This window comes from Hypanus sabinus, chromosome 8 (genome assembly GCF_030144855.1).
Source record: "Hypanus sabinus isolate sHypSab1 chromosome 8, sHypSab1.hap1, whole genome shotgun sequence".
In the NCBI taxonomy this organism is placed as follows: Eukaryota; Metazoa; Chordata; class Chondrichthyes; order Myliobatiformes; family Dasyatidae; genus Hypanus; species Hypanus sabinus.
The window spans coordinates 149,086,524-149,106,096 of NC_082713.1; the positions used below are offsets into that span (position 1 = coordinate 149,086,524).

At 41.9% G+C, this 19,573-nt stretch overlaps 1 protein-coding gene across 1 annotated transcript in view; it reads right to left on the minus strand.

The window, feature by feature from the left end:
- The window catches only part of LOC132398577 (potassium voltage-gated channel subfamily KQT member 1-like), a 526,812-nt gene extending 508,655 nt beyond the window's left edge, over window positions 1-18,157 (minus strand). The window contains exons 1-3 of the mRNA XM_059978218.1: window positions 18,078-18,157; window positions 17,440-17,646; window positions 17,122-17,354 (exon numbers count right to left, since the gene is read on the minus strand). Coding sequence (XP_059834201.1) covers window positions 17,122-17,354; window positions 17,440-17,496 — 290 coding nt within the window. The 5' untranslated portion in view covers window positions 17,497-17,646; window positions 18,078-18,157. The remainder of the gene's footprint in view (window positions 1-17,121; window positions 17,355-17,439; window positions 17,647-18,077) is intronic.
- Window positions 18,158-19,573: the final 1,416 nt, after the last annotated feature.

The following is a 19,573-nucleotide window of genomic DNA, read 5'->3' on the forward strand; positions in this document are numbered from 1 at the left end:
CACTCTCTGGGTGAAAAAGTTTTTCCGCATCTCTGTTCTAAACGGTCTACCCCTTATTCTTAAACTGTGGCTTCTGGACTCACCCATCAGCAGGAACATGCTTCCTGGCTCCAGCGTGTCCAATCCCTTAATAATCTTATATGTCTCAATCATATCCCCTCTCATCCTTCTAAATTCCAGTGTATACAAGCCCAGTCGCTCCAATCTTTCAACATATGACAGTCCCGCCATTCCGGGAATTAACCTTGTGAACCTATGCTGTACTCCCTCAATAGCAAGAATGTCCTTCCTCAAATTTGGAGACCAAAACTGCACACAATACTCCAGGTGGGGTCTCACCAGGGCCCTGTACAGCTGCAGAAGGATCTTTTTACTCCTATACTCAATTCCTCTTGTTATAAAGGCCAGTATGCAATTAGCTTTCTTCACTGCCTGCTGTACCTGCATGCTTGCTTTCATTGACTGATGTACAAGAACACCTAGATGTCATTGTACTTCCCCTTTTCCTAACTTGACTCCATTTAGATAGTAATCTGCCTTCCTGTTCTTGCCACCAGAGTGGATAGCCTCACATTTATCCATATTAAACTGCATCTGCCACACATTTGCCCACTCACCCAACCTGTCCAAGTCACCCTGCATTCTCATAACATCCTCCTGACATTTCACACTGCCACCCAGCTTTGTGTCATCGGCAAATTTGCTAATGTTACTTTTAATCCCTTCATCTAAATCATCTAAACAGCTGCAGTCCCAGCACCGAACCTTGCGGTACCCCACTGGTCACAGCCTGCCATTCTGAAAGGGACCGGTTAATCGCTACCCTTTGTTTCCTGTCAGCCAGCCAATTTTCAATCCATGTCAGTACTCTGCCCCCAATACCATGTGCCCTAATTTTGCCCACTAATCTCCAATGTGGGACTTTATCAAAAGCTTTCTGGAAGTCCAGGTACACTACATCCACTGGCTCTCCCTTGTCCATTTTCAGAGTTACATCCTCAAAAAAGATTAGTCAAGCATGATTTTCCCTTCATAAATCCATGCTGACTCGGACTGATCCTTCTACTGCTATCCAAATGTGTTGTAATTTCCTCTTATATATTTGACTCCAGCATCTTTCCCACCACTGACGTCAGGCTTACCAGTCTATAATTCCCTGTTTTCTTCCTCCCTCCTTTCTTGAAAAGTGGTACAACATTAGCCACCCTCCAATCAGCAGGAACTGTTCCTGAATCTATAGAACATTGGAAAATGATTACCAATGCGTCCACGATTTCTAGAGCCACCTCTTTAAGTACCCTGGGATGCAGACCATTAGGTCCCGGGGACTTATCAGCCTTCAGACTCAACAGTCTATCCAACACCATTTCTTGCCTAATATAAATTCCCTTCAGTTCATCCTTTACCCTAGTTCCTTTGGCCACTATTACATCTGGGAGATTGTTTGTGTCTTCCCTAGTGAAGACAGATCCAAAGTACCTGTTCAACTCATCTGCCATTTCCTTGGTCCCCATAATAAATTCACCTGTTTCTGTCTTCAATGGCCCAATTTTGGTCTTAACTTTTTTTTTTGCTATTCACATACCTAAAGACGCTTTTACTATCCTCCTTTATATTCTTGGCTAATTTATCTTCGTACCTCAATTTTTCTTGGCGTATTGCCTTTTTTGTTAAATTCTGTTGCTCTTTAAAAGCTTCCCAGTCCTCCGGTTTCCCGCTCATCTTTGCTATGTTATACTTCTTCTCTTTTACTTTTATACTGCCCTTCACTTCCCTCGTCAGCCACGGCCGCCCCTTACTCCCCTTAGGATCTTTCTTCCTCTTTGGAATGAACCGATCCTGCACCTTCTGCATTATTCCCAGAAATACCTGCCATTGTTGTTCCACTGTCTTCCCTGCTAGGGTATTGTTCCATTTGGCCAGCTCCTCCCTCATAGCTCCATAGTTCCCTTTGTTCAACTGTAATACTGACACATCCGATTTTCCCTTCTCCTTCTCAAATTGTAGGTTAAAACATATCATATTATGGTTACTACCTCCTAGTGGTTCCTTTACCTCGAGGTCCCTGATCAAATCTGGTTCATTGCGCAACACTAAATCTAGAATTGCCTTCTCCCTGGTAGGCTCCAGTACCAGCTGTTCTAAGAATCCATCTCGGAGGCACTCTACAAACTCCCTTTCTTGGGGTCCAGTACCATTCTGATTCTCCCAGTCTACCTGCATGTTGAAATCCCCCATGACAACTGTATCATTACCTTTGTGACATGCCAATTTTAACTCTTCTTTCAACTTACACCCTATATCCAGACTGCTGTTTGGGGGCCTGAAGATAACTCCCATTAGGGTCTTTCTACCCTTAGAATTTCTCAGTTCTATCCATACTGACTCTACATCCCCTGTTTCTATATCCCCCCCCTCGCAAGGGGCTGAATATCGTTCCTCACCAACAGAGCCACCCCACCCCCTCTGCCAGTCAGTCTGTCCTTTCGATAAGCTGTATATCCTTGAATATTCATTTCCCAGGCCCTGTCCGCTTGAAGCCATGTTTCTGTTATTCCCACAACATCATACTTGCCAATTTCCAACTGACCCTCAAGCTCATCTACTTTATTCCTTATACTTCGTGCATTCATATAATACTTCTAATTCGTTACTCCCCTCTCCTTTCATATCAATTCCTATTTCACTTGGCCATACTGTATGATCTCTTCTTGAGCTTTCTACTCCATTGATTCTGCTGTCCTTTTTAACTTTTCTTATTTTCACTTTCCCTTTAACTCCATCCTTATATTTCCAGTTCATCCCCTCCCCCCCACTACTTAGTTTAAACACATCCGTGTTGCAGTGGCAAACCTGTCTGCCAGAATGCTGGTCCCCTGCCTATTAAGGTGCAACCCGTCCCTTTCGTACAATTCATCACTACCCCAAAACAGATCCCAGTGGATCTGTTCAGTGCTCTGTCAGACACAAAACCTTCTCAAATAACATTAACAGTTGTACAGCACACGAAACTCATCTTGAGTTTGATTTTCTGCTCTGAAAAACAACAGCTCCCATTTACAAACTTAACAGCCAGGTTTTTCAAAACCTGTGCTATTTTAAAGAGTCAACATTCAAATTACATACTTTGCCTTCACTAAAGATCTATGACATTAGATTATACTGATGCTTTGACCTTTTTGCCCATTGGATCAGTTTTTCAATTTCCCATCCAGAGGATCTTTCAAGATACTGCTTCTCATCTCTATCACTTCTTAGATTTTACAACATACAATAGCTCACCCAAACCCATGGACAGAAAAAAATCATCTACTTTTTCTTCAAACCACCAGACCTTGCAGAGCAGGGACCGGTGTCTGCCAGTACTGAACCAATCTCAAAGTCCAGGCATTTAGAACTAAAGCAACAAGCACGAGGACTGTGAAAAGTTTAAAGTTTAGACAAAAATTGATTTAAAGAGGTGAAGAGAAAATAGACTGATTTTAGGCTTGCAAGAATTTAAGAACTGACAGTAAATGCTTCTGTAAATAGAGAAAAGGTTATTGAAGGTATGTGCAGTCTCCTATGATTAGAAAATAGGGGAGATTATATTGGACAGGAAAAACCAACAGCATCTTTAAATTCATATTTGGTTCTGTCTTCACAAATAACCGCCCAGGTACTTTAGGGAACCATAGCTCTTGAGAGGGATGGGAGGAGAAGAGCTGAAAGAAGACTGCTTAAGAAATGGTGCTGGGGAAAACAACTGAGCTGAAGACTGACAAAGTCCCAGGACAAACTACATCCCTGTGTACTGGAGAGTCACACTGTAACTGTACAGTGCTTTGGTCAGAGCCCATCTGGACCGGTCCAGTTTTGGGAAGTCTGATCTTGTACAGAAAAAATGCAACAAAGATTTACCACATTATTCCAGAGAAAGCAGAACTGGCGTACATGTAAAGAATGGGGCAATTCTCACTGGAACTTAAAATGGGATAACATCTCACAGAACCCCATAAGACTCTATTAAAACTAAACAGGATAGATAAAGTGAGGAAGTTCCCGATGACTGGCAAGTCCAGAAGGAATGGTTACTACCAAAGGATACAACTCCAAATAATGCAATTTGCAACCAGGATGAGGAGAAACAGATCAGATTACCACACTACATGATTATGTTGAATGAGGAACAGGATGCATGGGCCAATTGGCATTCATCTGTTCCTTTTTTAAAATATTTCTTCCAGAAATGCTTATGGTAACCTCCTGCCAAGAGTGCCAGATGTGACCCTGGAAATTTTCCACGCCTTCCAAGTCACTCCAACTCCTTGGGAGCACTTCCCAATCCTACAAAACCCCAGTCAAACTGCCTCCTTCTCTCCTCAGTCATCATTGTCTTACTGATGTAGTGCAAATCATTTAAGAGCCACCTATAATGATTGCAGCTACCATGCGTAAACTGTAATAACTTTGAGAACTTGTAAGATGAATGTCATTTTCAACACAACATTACACAGGCAAATTTAACAAGTCTGTTCAGTTAACTTCACAATTGAAACTCATGATCTTTATGCAATTTGCACCAACAGCGTTGAATGACCTACAGCACTGCTTTAGCCTAGAAAAAAGTTTGGAGTAATTCATAGCCATATTAGTTCTTAAACAATTTTCAAGCCGCAGTCTGAATCATTGACAGAAAGATTTGGTTTCATTCAGACACAAAGCTTCTAGGTTTCATATTCATTGATCAATCTGTTTAATCAATGGTACAAACAATTATACACTAACGTGCAGCATCAGAAGTCTCACTCCACACACTGGGTGCAATAGATTTTTGCTTCTCCATATAATCCTAAAAGTAGTTTCAATTACGGTTCTTTGCATTGGTGAAGGTGATTTCAATTTGTCAGAACAAAATGTTAACAGATTCAATTTTGACTGAGCATCAAGTTTCAAGTAATTCAATTACTGATTTCCTAAATATGACAAACATTTTTAAAATTGGGAATGGAATGGCCCTTGCAAAAAAAAAAAGCACTCAATAAGGAAGATTTCCCCGGTTGTTAACTTTCACTATCATTGACAATTTGTACTTCATAACTTTATACAGTTCCAAAATGAAACTGAACATTGCACTGAGGGCCAAGGGCCAAATTCTTAAGTTAATTCAGTTCATGCTTTCAAGTGAAATTTTAGTCAATTTTGTGAGTCATTATAATAATGCCTAGGTATTCCTTTCTGGCTATTACAAATTGATCTTATACAAATTTAGCCCATTCAATGGCATAAGAATACACAAGCGCTCTGATATGATCACACCAACTTTACTTGTGCCCTCTTAAGTGTTGACTGGAAGTGTGAAGGAATTTTGTTGCCGCAAACATGCTGCAATAAAGGTGTCAGAGAGTGCTTTTGTGCTTTTGTGTACAGTTCTGGTCACCGAATTATAGGAAAGATATCAATAAATTAGAGAGAGTGCAGAGACGATTTACTAGGATGTTACCTGGGTTTCAGCACTTCAGTTACAGAGAAAGGTTGAACAAGTTGGGTCTCTATTCATTGAAGCATAGAAGGTTGAGGGGGGATTTGAACGAGGTATTTAAAATTTTGAGAGGGATGGATAGAGTTGATGTGAATAGGCTGTTTCCATTGAGAGTAGGGGAGATTCAAACGAGAGGACATGATTTGAAAGTTAGGGGGCAGAAGTTTAAGGGAAACACGAGGGGGTATTTCTTTACTCAGAGAGTGATAGCTGTGTGGAATGAGCTTCCTGTAGAAGTAGTAGAGGCCAGTTCAGTTGTGTCACTTAAGGTAAAATTGGATAGGTATATGGACAGGAAAGGAGTGGAGGGTTATGGGCTGAGTGCGGGTAGGTGGGACTAGGTGAGATTAAGAGTTCGGCACGGACTAGGAGGGCCGAGATGGCCTGTTTCTGTGCTGTGATTGTTATATGGTTATATGGTTATATCAAAACAAGTAGGAACAATTACTTGGGGAAAAAGAAAGGAAGTTAATTAAGTTAAGTATTCAAATCCTGTAGAAGGAAATAATGTTGAAGTAGCTGTCGTTGCCAATAATAAATAACTAAAACAGCTGGGCCTAGAACACACGCAATCTTACAACTTAAGCTTTCTTTTTATTATACTTGAGTACAAGGAGAAAAACATGGGCTCCTGTCACCCACACCATTCTGAAGTCTGAACAGAAAACTGCTGTTTTTATACAGAACTGCCTTATCGGTTATGGATATTGATTGTTATAAATTGTATATGTTTGAATTCCTTTCTGGCAAAGTCAATTGCCATTCACAACAGAGGTATTAAAGTCAATCGAACCTTTGAGCGGACGACTGATGATATTTTGAAGTTAGTAAAGAGCATGGAGCTTCTGGTTGTTTGGTATGTTTCACATTCATCTGTCTCTGGCATTCCCTTTCTTGAAAATTCTCACTAGAGATCTCCCTCATCTGGTTTGAGTACACACTGCTGCAATCAACCCAACCCATTTTATCTATAGTAAGCAAAGGTAAGCACTCACTTCAAAAGGTCTTGCTTGACTACAACTGCCCAGGCTATCCTCGTCTTGACTTCACAATAGCATAAAATGCCACTTTCAGCAGCATAACTAAGATCAAAAATACTGTTTTCATATCAAAACAAGATTATTAGTTTTTAACTGTTTCCTACAGCTGATAAATTGAAAACACTTCCCTTCACACCAGGTCACACGTATCCACACTTTCCTGCCTTTTTCTTGAAAATTCCAACAAAGTGCAATATAGGTGGATGTTTCAGTCAGGATAACCCATGCTCACACTGAAGTGCACCAAACTAGCTGAATAGATTATCAAGTAAGTCCTTGTATCAGATCTTAGTGTTGTTATTCAGGTAGCGTGCCAACTTGAATTTGTAGAGTGGACAATATTCAGGAAATCATCTGCAGATCTGAATGAATATGCCACAGTTGACACCAGCTTTCTCAACCTGTGGATAAACCTTAAGAGTCACAATTTGTTGAGGGCTACATCTGTGGTATTCAAAACCGGTGACCCAAAACTCCAGCAGTCCAGGTACAACCTACAAAAGGCTACCTTGAGAGCAAAAAAGCAAGTCTGAGTTACATTAGAGAAAGAATCAAACACATATCTGCTCTGGCAGGGTCTGCAGGCCATTACTTACCACAAGGCAAAATCTATCATCATAACTAGCTGTGATGATTCATTCTCAGATAAGCCTATTGCCTTATATGCACACTTGAAACATCAGTAAGACCAAGGAATTGATTGTTGACTTCAGGAAGGGGAAGTTGCGGGAGCATAAACCAATCCTTATCAAAGCATCAATAATAGAAAGCATGAACCATTTCAAGTTCCTGGGTGTCAACATCTCTTAAGATGTATGCTGGGCCCAACACATTGATGCAATTACAAAGAAACCAAGCCAGTGGCTATATTTCATTAGGAGTTTGAGGAGAGTTCATATGTCACCAAAGACTCTAGCAAATTTCTAGAGGTACCGTGGAGGGCATTCTAACTGGTTGCATCACTGTCTGGCATGGAGCAGCCACTGCACAGGATCAGAAAAAGCTGCAGAAAGTTGTAAACTTGGCCAGCTCCATCTTGGGCTTCTAACCTCCACACCAGTGAGGATACCTTAAACAGGGTGATGCATCAAAAAATGCAGCATCCATCATTAAAGACTCCCACCACCCAGGAAATGCCTCTTTTCATTGCTACCACCTGTGACAAGGTATAGGAGCCTAAAGATATGTACTCAACATTTTAGAAACAGATTCTTCCCCTCCATCAGATTTCTGAATGAACAATGAACCCATGAACACCCCCTCACTATTTTTGCACTACTTATTTACATCTTCTTATACAGCTTATGTATTGCTGCCATTAAAAAAACAAATTTCCAAACACGCCAGTAAAACAGCAGGGCACATCCAAGATGGCGGCGCGAAGCAGCTTGCAGCGGCCACTCCAGAACTGATTATCTGTTATTGTGAAGCGGGGTGCCATGTGCAATCATAATCGATTGAAAACAGACGTGGAAGCATGGAGAAACAGGGAAATTCCAGGAAGACCTTCGTCGTTGCTGCTGCTGTTGTGAGGTCCAGGACTCTGCTGGGAAGAACAGGCCCCCAGTCCTCGGGGTCGTGTTGCCCCTGGCCGTTGGCGGGGCCGTCTTAATACGCTTGGCAGAGGATGGTGCTCGGAGAAGCTGTGCTGGAGGGGATGGTTGTCGGCTCGGAGGTTCGATGGACTCGGGTTGTTTTCAGTGTGTGCTGTGTCTGCGGGGCTGGTTTCGACGGAGCTTCCATTGTGTGCTGCGTCTGCGAGGCTGAGTCGGGTGGCGCCTTGGAAGTCCATAGCAGGGGTATTCCCTTCTGCCGCCAGCGTGGGATGGCGAGTCTGTCGGGACCCTGGGGACTTGTGGAAACTGTGGTGATTTCTTTTGAAATTACAGTCCTTTAACATCTTGGTCTATTTTTACTGTGCCCATAGTCTGTTTTTTTTTAAATCAATTATGCTATTGTTTGCACTGTTGTAATTATGTGGTTTTGTGCAGGTCTTGTAGCTTTAGTTTTTGGTCTTGATTTTGTCTGGTGGATTTGGAGCTCCTTTCCGGGGAACGTGCTAGATGGTAGCACAATATTAATACGCAGCAGCCTCTCCGGACTCTGGACTGGGGATTGCCAAACATTACGTGGATTTTGTGGTATAGTCTGTTTTGTCTTATGCTTTTGTGATATCATTCTGGGGGAACGTTGTCTCATTTCTTAACTGCATTGCATTTGTGGTTTCTAAATGACAATAAACTGAATCTGAAAAATAAACCTGATTCTGATCAATATTGACTGTATTTATCTATATATAACCAAAGGATTAACTAATAATCAATTTAGAAACTCAGTGAATCTGGAATATCTGGGGAGAACTTAATGTATTTTGTCATCACTAAGAATGACAGAAAAATAACATGATTCTGAACCACAAACTAAAGGTAATCAAATACTTTTTATTCATTCCAGGGGGACGTGAGCAGTATCAATAAACTCTATATTTTCAATGATTTTCTATTAAGAGAGACATTAAATATTTTTAAAAGAATGAAATTTAACTTGACAGGACTGTGCTCAATGCTGTTTCGGGAGCTTAGCAGCAGCTCTGGCAAAACAGAACCATACCAGCACAGACACCAGTCCTTTGACTCATCAAGACAGAGCTGACAATTGAGCACTCGTTTATATTTATCCATTTTATCATCAACTCCCTCCTGCTCCCCCCCCCACCCCAGATTCCACCACTCATCTACATATTAGGACCAATTAACCTAGCACAAGCACATCTTCAAGATATGGAAGAAAACTGCGGCTGATGGAAGAAACCTGGGACTGATGGAAGAAAACCCATACAAGGAAAAACATGCAAGCTGCACAGACAGTATCAGAAGTTAGCAGTCAATTGCACGTGGCAAATCAAGATGTACAACACAAAGTTTACTATGGAAACCAAAGGAACAGTCTACTACCTGTCCTGTCCACTCAAAAGATGATGCATATGACTCTGCAAGACATTATTAAAGCTTAAAAATAATGAAATGCCTTTGTAAGAAGCTTAGTTATACCTACATTCCCAAAATGTTAACCATTTATGGATAACTTGGATCAACATGTGGTGATTGCATTTCCAATTATTAAAAAAATAAATACTGGACAATCTTTATAGAAGTGCACCCTGAATGTTCATTTTATATGATTATCATTTGTATACAAGGTTAAAATGTACATTTGCTGATGGCTACGCACTTTGTGCCTTCCATGGCTAAATATAAGAATGTTTAACCTTAAGCATGCAGTGACAGAAGGCAAGCTTCATTCCAGCCACACAAATAGTCAGAAATGTAACTGGACCAGCCTCAAGACACGGCAACAAGAACAGGCAATAGGCTCTATGTTCTGGGGCAAGTGACACACTTCCTCTCTTCCCAAAGGCAATTCTCTATTCAGAAGGCAGACTATAGGAATGCAGAATACCTTGTTTGCCCAGCTAAGCCCTACTCCAACAGTATTCAGGAAATTTGAAAAAAAAAAGCAATCCACTTACTGGCACACCAACTTCCATTCTGAACATTCCACTCTCCTCACATCTAAAGTGTGTTCTTTCTACAACATGCTCTGCAGCAATTTACCAAGAGTTGAACAATACCACTACTATTTGGAAAGCAAAAGAAGTCACTTAGAAACAATATCCCATTTCCCTTCAAGTCATTGAAACCATAATTGCCTTTTGTTCTTTCTCACCAAGTCAAAATAACAGAACTCCTTACCTCGCAAACTTTGGGAGTACCTTCAAAAAAAAAACTACATCATTTCAAGTAGAGAGCACACCACCAGTTACTCAAAGAGCAATAAGTCACAGGCAATAATTACTGTCTTGGCAGTGGCATCTAAATTCCATGGGACAACAAAAGCAAATAGTATATATCTGGAATCTGGAACTACTACACAGATAAGGAAAGCCAGTGGATGCAATACTTGGGATGTCAGTGCTTGTGACACAAGATTAGAAAGGTCATATAAGAATTGGTTAACAGACAGAAAACAACAAGGTATTTTTCTCAGGTTGATCGTCCTTCGTTCACTCATCAAACCAGCCGCCTCAAAAAGTTGCTCCTACCTTTCATTCCCCCAGCCTAAAGTTTACCTTGTTGCCTGCTGTGTTAAGTTTCTGTTCTCTCTTGTTTCAGTGGCCCTTTGTGGCTTGTTATTTTGCAGCCTATTATTAAAGTTATATTTCACCACTGTTTCATCTCCACTTTTGGGTAAAGCCTCCTCTACATTTTAGGATGTGTGAACCAACAATTGACCCAGCAGAATGTGCTTACCTAAAGGAAGTCTTCGGCAGACACAAGCACATGATCCAGAAGCAGCAGGAAGCCATTGACCATCCGTCACCAGTTGCCTCGTGCAGCAACTCTACACTAGTCAAACTCCTCCCTCCAAACCCTGGATTCCCAAGCCCAAATGCTTCAACAGATCTCCAACCCACTGCTGCAACTTCCTATCCCAGTGCATCTTGCACTCTGAGCTCCAGCTCTCTCTGTATTTTATGTTCCGGGACATCTCTCAGCTCTCTTGATTGGGTGAGCTCTGAACTGGGCCACCGCGAACTAGGATAAAAAGCCACCATTTGCAACAAATATGAGGATTTCATCACCAAGATGCACGGGGTTTTCAGCCATCTAGGAATTGGAAGGGAGGCAGCAGATCTGATACTTTGCCTACGCCAAGGCCCACACTCTATGCTGGATTACACCATGGATTTTAGGTCCTTCACAACAAAAGGCGGCTGAAACCAAAAAGATACCCAAAGCCTCACCACTCTGGCTTTTCGTATTGAAAAGAGGCCTATGGATCGACACTCTAGATCATCTCCATTAAGAACTGCTACTCTCTCCCCTTGATTGTCCATGGGGACCAGTCCATGGGGGCCAGATCTTCAGCAAACTGGATCTACAGAATGCATACACCTGATCCAAATTCAGCAAGGGGTTGAGTAGAAGATGGTATTCTTAGCACTCACTGGCCACTACAAATACTTGGTAATGCCTTTTGGACTTTCCAATGGTCCAGTCATTCTCCAAATCATCATTCATGAGATCCTCTGAGACATTTACATACATACTTGTTCATCTATCTCGATGAAATCATCTTCTCCAAAAAAAAAATCAAGATTATGTCTGTTTAGACCTTCATCTCCTCAAAAACCAACTGTACTCCAAGTTAGAAAAATGCTGGTTCCACACCCCAATCATCTCCTTCCTGGATAATACACTTATATCCCCAGGCATAACATGGTCCCAATGAAAATGTATGCCATCATTGAATGGCCCCGATCATTCACTCTCAAACAGCTACAGCGCTTCTTGGATTTCTCAAACTTCTACTGCCGTTTCATCAGAAACTACAGCCAAATCGCCTCTCCTCCCACATTCCTCACCAAAACACCTACCTAGCGGATAACCTGGTCTGCTGTCATGGACCATGCTTTTGAGAAGCTCAAGTGATGCTTCACCACCATTCCCATTCTCTGTCATCCAAACTCCTCCAGACCTTTTGTGGTAGAGTTGGATGCATCTGACACAGACACGGGGCCATTCTCTCCCAATAACACCCTTGGGCCTTTTCACTCAAACTCAAAGCCACACAGCATTGTTATGGAGTAGGAGACAGGAAGCTGCTTGTTATTAATTGGACCTTTGAGAAATGGAGACATTGGCTGATGAGAAACACTGAGTCCTTCCTGATTTGGACTGACCACCAGAACCTCATGTCCATACAACAGACCTGCCACCTCTATCCATATCAGGATCACTGTGCCCTCTTCTTCAAACAATTCAACTTAGTTTCCTACCAACCCAGTTCCAAGAACACTAAAGTGGTTGCCCTATCATGACAGTTCAACCCAGCTGAAGCAGAAACAGACCCTCAGCTCATCCTCTCACATTCTTGCCCCGATTGTCCGGGCCCTTGGGAACCAGATCCACTAGGTCCTACAGTATGAGCCTGCTCCAGCTGAAATGCCTGACAATCACATGTTGTCTCATGTTCTAATGCACTCCAGTGGGCCCTCTCTCTGCCATCCAGGCACATGACACACTCTGTGGCACCGATTCTGGTGGCCCACCATGATCACAGGTGTACGTCAGTTCATCACTGCCTGCCCTCAGTGTCACAGTACAATACTGCCAACTAGTGGCCCTCTGGGCTTCTGCAGCCCTTAACAGACCCTCAGTGCCCAGGGTCTCACATCTCCATGGATCTTACCACCTTCAGTGACCATGACAGTGGTGGACCGGTTCTCCAAGATGGCCCACCTCATTGTCATCTGCTGCTGAGATGGTGGACCAGCTTCTGCAACATTTAGTTCAGCCCCATGGCTCCTTCCAGGACATTGTGTCAGACCGGGGCTCTCAATTCATCACCCACTTCTGGCGAGCCTTCTGCTCCTCCTCCGCACGTCAGTGAGCTTGTCCTCTGGCGATAATCCACAGACCAAACGGCAAAGAAGTTTTTACAATGCTTTGCTGCCTCTAACTCTTCCACATAGAAGTATCTGCTCTGGGCTGAGCTGTTCCACAATCTACACACTGCCTCCGCCACAGGTATTTCATCCTCTTAAGTCCTTTATGGCTACCAACCCCAAATGATTGCCGCCTAAGAACCCACTGTGGAAGTCCGGTCCACCAGGGCCTTGGTTTGCTGTTGCCAGAATGCATGGAGAAGGACATGGAGGGCCATGCTATCTGCCATCCATGCCTACAGCCACCAGGGCAACCACAGTCAGAGCCCAACCAGACTATTCAGGCCTGGAGAATGTGTCTGGCTGCCCACCTGAGATTTGCCACTGTGCAATTACTTCTGCAAGCATTGGTCCCTTCAAGATCAACCATCTCATCAATCCAGTCACTTACCATCTCCAGCTTCTTCTGTCCCTCAGAATCATGCCTACCTTTCACATGCCCTACCTCAATCCTGTTGACTATGGATCACTCAACTCACCAGAGCCTGCATGTCCAGAACTAGGATGGTGGAAGGTCAACTAGTGGACAGAGTTCACTGGTTGATGGATTCATATCAGCATGGACAGAGTGTGCCTGGTCAGCTGGGAAGGGTTTGGGCCAGAGGAGTGATATTGGGTGCTATCCAGCTACATCTTGGACCCATCACTCGTTGATGAGTTCCACTGGACCTATCGGGATCATCCTGGAGTGTTGGGGCTGGCCATGTGAGGGGGCAGGAAGTAGATAGTTTCAGGCCTGCATCCACTGACACCTCCCAGCCTGCACATGCAGCCAACTTTCAGCCTCCACCCAGCTAATAAGATTCACCTGCAGTTTATTGCATACTCATCGCCTGCAGCCTATTTAACCCCATTTCTCCTCTATAGTCCTTATTCACTCATCAAATCAGCTGGTCTCAACCAGTTGCTCCTAGTTTTCACTCTCTTGGACTAAAGTTTACCGAGTTGCCTGTGTTTAGTTTTGTTCTCTCTGGTTCTGTGGCCCCTCGTGGCTCGTTATTTTGTAGTCTGTTATTAAAGTTACCATTCATCACTGCTTTGCTTTGGGTCAAGCCTCCTCTACATTTCCCGACACTTTATGTTTATTGCAGAGGTTGCAAATATAAAAATAAGAAAGCCCTGATACAGTTCTACATGGCTTTGCTGAGAATACATGAGATATTGTCTGAAGTTTATCAAGTTATCCAAGAAAGGATGTCTCTGGCTTGAAGAGGATTAAACAAAGTTTTAAAAACTGGAAGAATTGATTGAGTATTGAATTGATGAATATTACATCAATTGTGAAAATAACAGCAATAAAAGGGGAAGTGATCAGTTGTGATGGAAGATCATTTGAAGTTATTCACTTTGTTAAATTACTTGCACTCAATTGAAGTTACACTTCTGGAACAAAATCTACACATTGTCTAATAATGCTATATTCCCATATTCCCATTCCATATCTTGTTGTTCACGTCTATCAGCTCTGTTTTCTCAATGGTTCCAAAATCTCTATCTCAAAAACAACCAGTGCCATAATATCCCCTGCGAAAACAATGCTTGGATAAAACTCTTCAGCTTTTCAACAATAAATTAACAGAGGAGACATTGAACAGGCCATGGCTATTCATTGGAGCATAGGAGAAAGGATTGTGATCTTACAGAGGTTGATAGAATTATGAAGGGCATAGATAGGGTGATGTATAGTATATTCCCAGGGTTGGGAAACTGAGAGAGCAAAGGTTTAAGGTCAGGGGAGGGGGGGAGGGAGGGGGAGATTCAACAGGAACTTGAGGGGCACCTTCAACTGGAGGGTGGTCAGAAGAAGTGGTTGACAGGGTAAATTACAAAATTTGAAAAATATTTGGATAGGCACATAGATAGGGAAGATGTAGAGGGACAGGAGTTAAACATGTGCAAATGGGACTAGCTCAGACAGACATCATGTTTGGCATGGAGCAATCGGGCCAAAGGGCTTGTTTCTGCATACTTTTACTCCATTTCCTTTTTTTAAAAAGCAATAGTGACATTTATTTGATAAAATAGCCTCTTCGCTGAGTTTGTTTATAGTTTTTTTCTGTCTAATGATTCCTAGATCTACGATAAATTGCTACTTTTTTTAGCTTTAAAATTTACTGTCCCTCTCCATGTTTCCTTAAGTATAGATTACAGTTGTTTAGCTAACTTTGTGATGTTTTCTAAAATAGGATCATTATTTTCCTCCAGACCGATTCCATCGGCAGCATCACCCTATACTGTATGGCTATGACACCTGGGCAAAACACACAATGCTGCACTTAAAATGCTGATTTAAATATATTGCTTAGATTCAAAATAAATCATTATATTAATCAGATCACCACATTTCCAGTAACTATTTCAGATATGGATTTTTGAATACCCATCCTACTTATGACAAAAGAGTTGCTAACTTCACTAATGTGTTGTTTTCCTTCAGTTCCTGAAAAAAAATTTGTAGAAAGCCTGCCAGCAAAAAAAGGCAAGTGCTTTGAAATTTTCCAAAAGCAAGTTAAGGGCTCAAATTTAAAGAAGGGACTAGCAATGAGCATAAATAAGGATGATCATAAAACTCTTTCTTCAGTATATTAGAACTGGTGTGATCATTTTAGAATCATTAAAAATAAAGTGGCAGCTAATCAAATGAAACTATTTATTTCAGTAATGGTATTATCATTATAAAATCTTTTTGGATTTTATTGATATCCTGTTGCACTGAGATTGCCAGATACTACTGCTGCACATCTCCTCCACCCCTACCCCACTGTTACCTGTTAAATTTGCTATTGATATCCTGTTGCACTGAGATTGCCAGATACTACTACTGCACATCTCCTCCACCGCTACCCCACTGTTACCTGTTAAATTTGCTATTAGGTGCATAGTTGCCCTGTCAGATCATTTTTTTTAAAAAAGTGAGTATTCCTGTTAATGCTGCTCATCTTACATGCACTGATATGCAGAAGGAGTAATGATAATTGCTAAGAAGTTTGATGAAATGCTGTTCAAACAATTAGCCAAAACAGCCCATTTGTTGACCATTGTGTGTGTACCAGCACAACATTGCATTTAAACTTTTTCTAAAATTAAACACTGGAAACCCTATTTCTCTACATATTATACCACCTTTCCATTTTTTTAATTATATCCATGCCTTTCCAGTAGATAACTAAATGATAAGAACCATGCTTCATCTGCTCAGTCTCGAAGTCATTGTTGCTAGATGAATTTCCTGCCAGTGGATCACTGGGGCCTTCTCCTACCGCAGGACTACAAATTTTACAATAATATGTGGCTATGTGCTTTACCCACCAACTTCTGTTCATTTTGAAAAGAGATAGTTGTCACATTTTAGATCAATTATATATAGATTATGAAAAATTATATTAACTGGATTATGCAACTGAAAATTCATACAGACTACAGTACTATGCAAAAGTCTTAGGCACCTTAACACTATATATGGCCTAAGAATTACCGTGTGAGATGTTTTTGGATAGAAATCTTCAATAAGCATTGGAAAAATGCAATATTGTTCTTCATAAGTTAATTCAGAAATGAACTTCAAAAAAAGGATGGAATTTCCAGTATACATATCAAGTGAAACAAAATATCAATTTAAAACTTTGGACAAGAAAACACTTACAAACTTAACAGATTATTTAGTGCTATATATATACAGTTATAAAATTATGTAAAATTCAATTTCACTAAATGTTGCAAACACACTTAACGGACTTTATTCTCTTACAGGGCATGTATGTCCTTGAGAAAGTGTTTGTTGGGAGGGATAACAGATCATAACGGGGAGGGGGTGGGAACAAGAGAAGGGATCCAGAACCCGAAATTCTAGTCTTTAAGGGGAAAAAAAACTTCCCGACTGGATCCAGACATTTATTTTCGAAGGGGATTTATTTACACCAAAAACTTACATCGAACTTTTTTCCATTTGTTTTAGTTTCCCATAAATTAAACGAATTCCTAGCACAGGTATGTCATGCGCCGCGTAGTGATGTGATCTGTTTCAAATGTACAGTCTCACAATTAATACTTACACAGAGAAATGATATAAAAAGCATTTCCAACCGCTGGGTCTTTCTAAGAAGTTGTACACATCTCCCTGCACGCTAGTCTTGGTCAAGTATGGTCGGTAAAAGCGGGTCGACGAATTACTTTTGAGCGTCTCGGTGTAGGCAATGGGTGCACCGTTTTTCCGAAGAGGAGAATTATTCACGTCAGCCTCCGGATTGCAAGGAATATCCGATCTATTATAAACCGTGGCGTCGTCCTGCTCAAATGAAACCGGAGAACAGCAATTTCAGACCCCTTTCTGCCCACTTCTAAAAAGCCAAGACATTTTTGGTTGCGCTCACCTGTGTCTGCAGACTGTACATGGGAAACCCGTCAGCTTCATCTTTGGAATACGACATGCCGTCCTTTTACCTTTGATCCCCAGACCATTTGTTAACTCAAGACAATGAATCGTTTATCCCCCCCGACTATAATCTTCCCGTTAGACGTTATAACAATTCTGGTTTGGAATCGTCGCGAACCAATCTTTCAAATCACAGCTCAGTACCCTGAAAGAGATTTTAAAAATGAAAACCAATCTTGCTTCATCCGCCAGTGATCACACGAGCGATTGAAAGGTCAGAAAGTGAAACGAAAGCAGCTGTTTCATTAAAGATTGGAATCAGATAAAACCTTAATCCGAATCGAAGAGAAGGACAACGTGGAGGATATGACTACCAAAATTACATAAAATAATTCACATATTTTGTAAACAGATGGAGACGCTTAACAAATCACTTAAAATAAAACAAGCGATACATTCTGCAGGGGCGCGAGATATAAGTATACGCGTGTGAAAAAAAACATTTCTCGTTTTGAATAACAGCGTTTGCAGCAAAGCGCAAATGTTTGTTTTAGATTATCTAACTCAGTTTTCATTCTTTAAAACACCCGACTCTGCAAGTTGTTATTCAGTGCGCATTTTCCTCTTTCACTGTACCTTCTCTCAGAAGAGTTGGGAGGGACGCGAGCTTTCTGTCTCCATCCCCGCTCGCAGGGATAAGAGCCGAGAAAGTAGCAGCCGCCACGATCTCGTCGCCAGCGGCCGATGAAGTGCGCGCCCGCTGGTTGTCGGCACGTGCATGGCTTGTGGCCGGAGGCCAGCACGCGCACGAGCACGAGCACCGACGCCGGATGACTCCGACAGAAAGGGCGCTCCATTCATTGAATCTTCAACTACGGTCACATGGCGCGCGTGCGCACCTCCTCGCTTGATGGGCAGAGCTGACAGCTCCAGGTGACGTGGGAACTCACTTGTTGCAAACGCCCACGGTGCAAGAGTTCATTCATGCAGGTGCAACTTGGACCAGCTTCTCGATTTCGAGTGCATTAAATAATTGTGAAGCTTGAGAAAGACTTTAATTGGGTTCAGAGTCATAGTTTATCTTTTTGAGTGTGAATCTGATTCCGACGATCCCTCTCACGTTAGCCCCTGTATGACGAGTGATTCGCTGTTGAATGCTACATGACCAAAAGTTCTGCAATCAGCAAGCTAACCAGGTGAGAAGTTAAAACATGCAATTCCCAAATCGAAGAGCAATGATGAGGTTCCTGCAATAGATATTGAACAGTAAAACGTGATATCAGTCAAGATTTATGATATTGAGTTCATTGCTGTAATTCCTGCTGGATCCCTGTAATGTGTTCAAATAATTGTCGGACAAAACAGTGTGGCAACGATGTTTTCTCTTGCCATTACAAAGGAGTTTATTCTGTGATCCGAAAACAAAATAAAAACAGTGGCAGGAAAAAAAAGGTGCTGGAATTGTGGAGCAAAAACAAATTCACGTAACATCTCGACGGGTCAAGCAGCATCTGTGGAGGCAAAGGGGTGGCTGACATTTCGGGTCAAGATCTTGTGTTCGGACTGAGAGTAAATCGGAAAAATAGCCAACGAACAGAGCTTGATATGGGTAACGTTAGAGGCGCAATAATCCGAAATGAAAATCTAAAAGGAAAATAAACTGGAAATCTAAACTAAATGGCAATTATGTTAAATATTATTGACTCAAAATATTGGCTGTTTTTTTGATCTTTGTATCTGCTGCCTAAACATCTGGACATTTGTGAGAGGGGAAAGATTTAAAGGGGACCGGAAAGGCAACATTTCACGCAGAGCGGGGTGAGAACGCGGAATAACCCGCTATAGGAAATGTCAGGTACAATCGTACCATTTAAGAAGCACTTGGATATGTAAGCGGAGGGTTGGAGCACAGACGGATATAGGTAGAATGTAGGAAGTTGGGACAGCTGGCATTGGCTAGATGGGCTGAAGAGCCTGTGTCCCTGTTGTACTGCTCTATAACTCCGATGTTCATTGTCTGAATTTACTGAATTCGCCACTGAGTCTGCAAGTCCGTAATATATCTAATCTGATTATCACGATGCTATGTCTTGAGCCCAGATCGAGCTGCAACGGTAATGGGGTCTCGACCA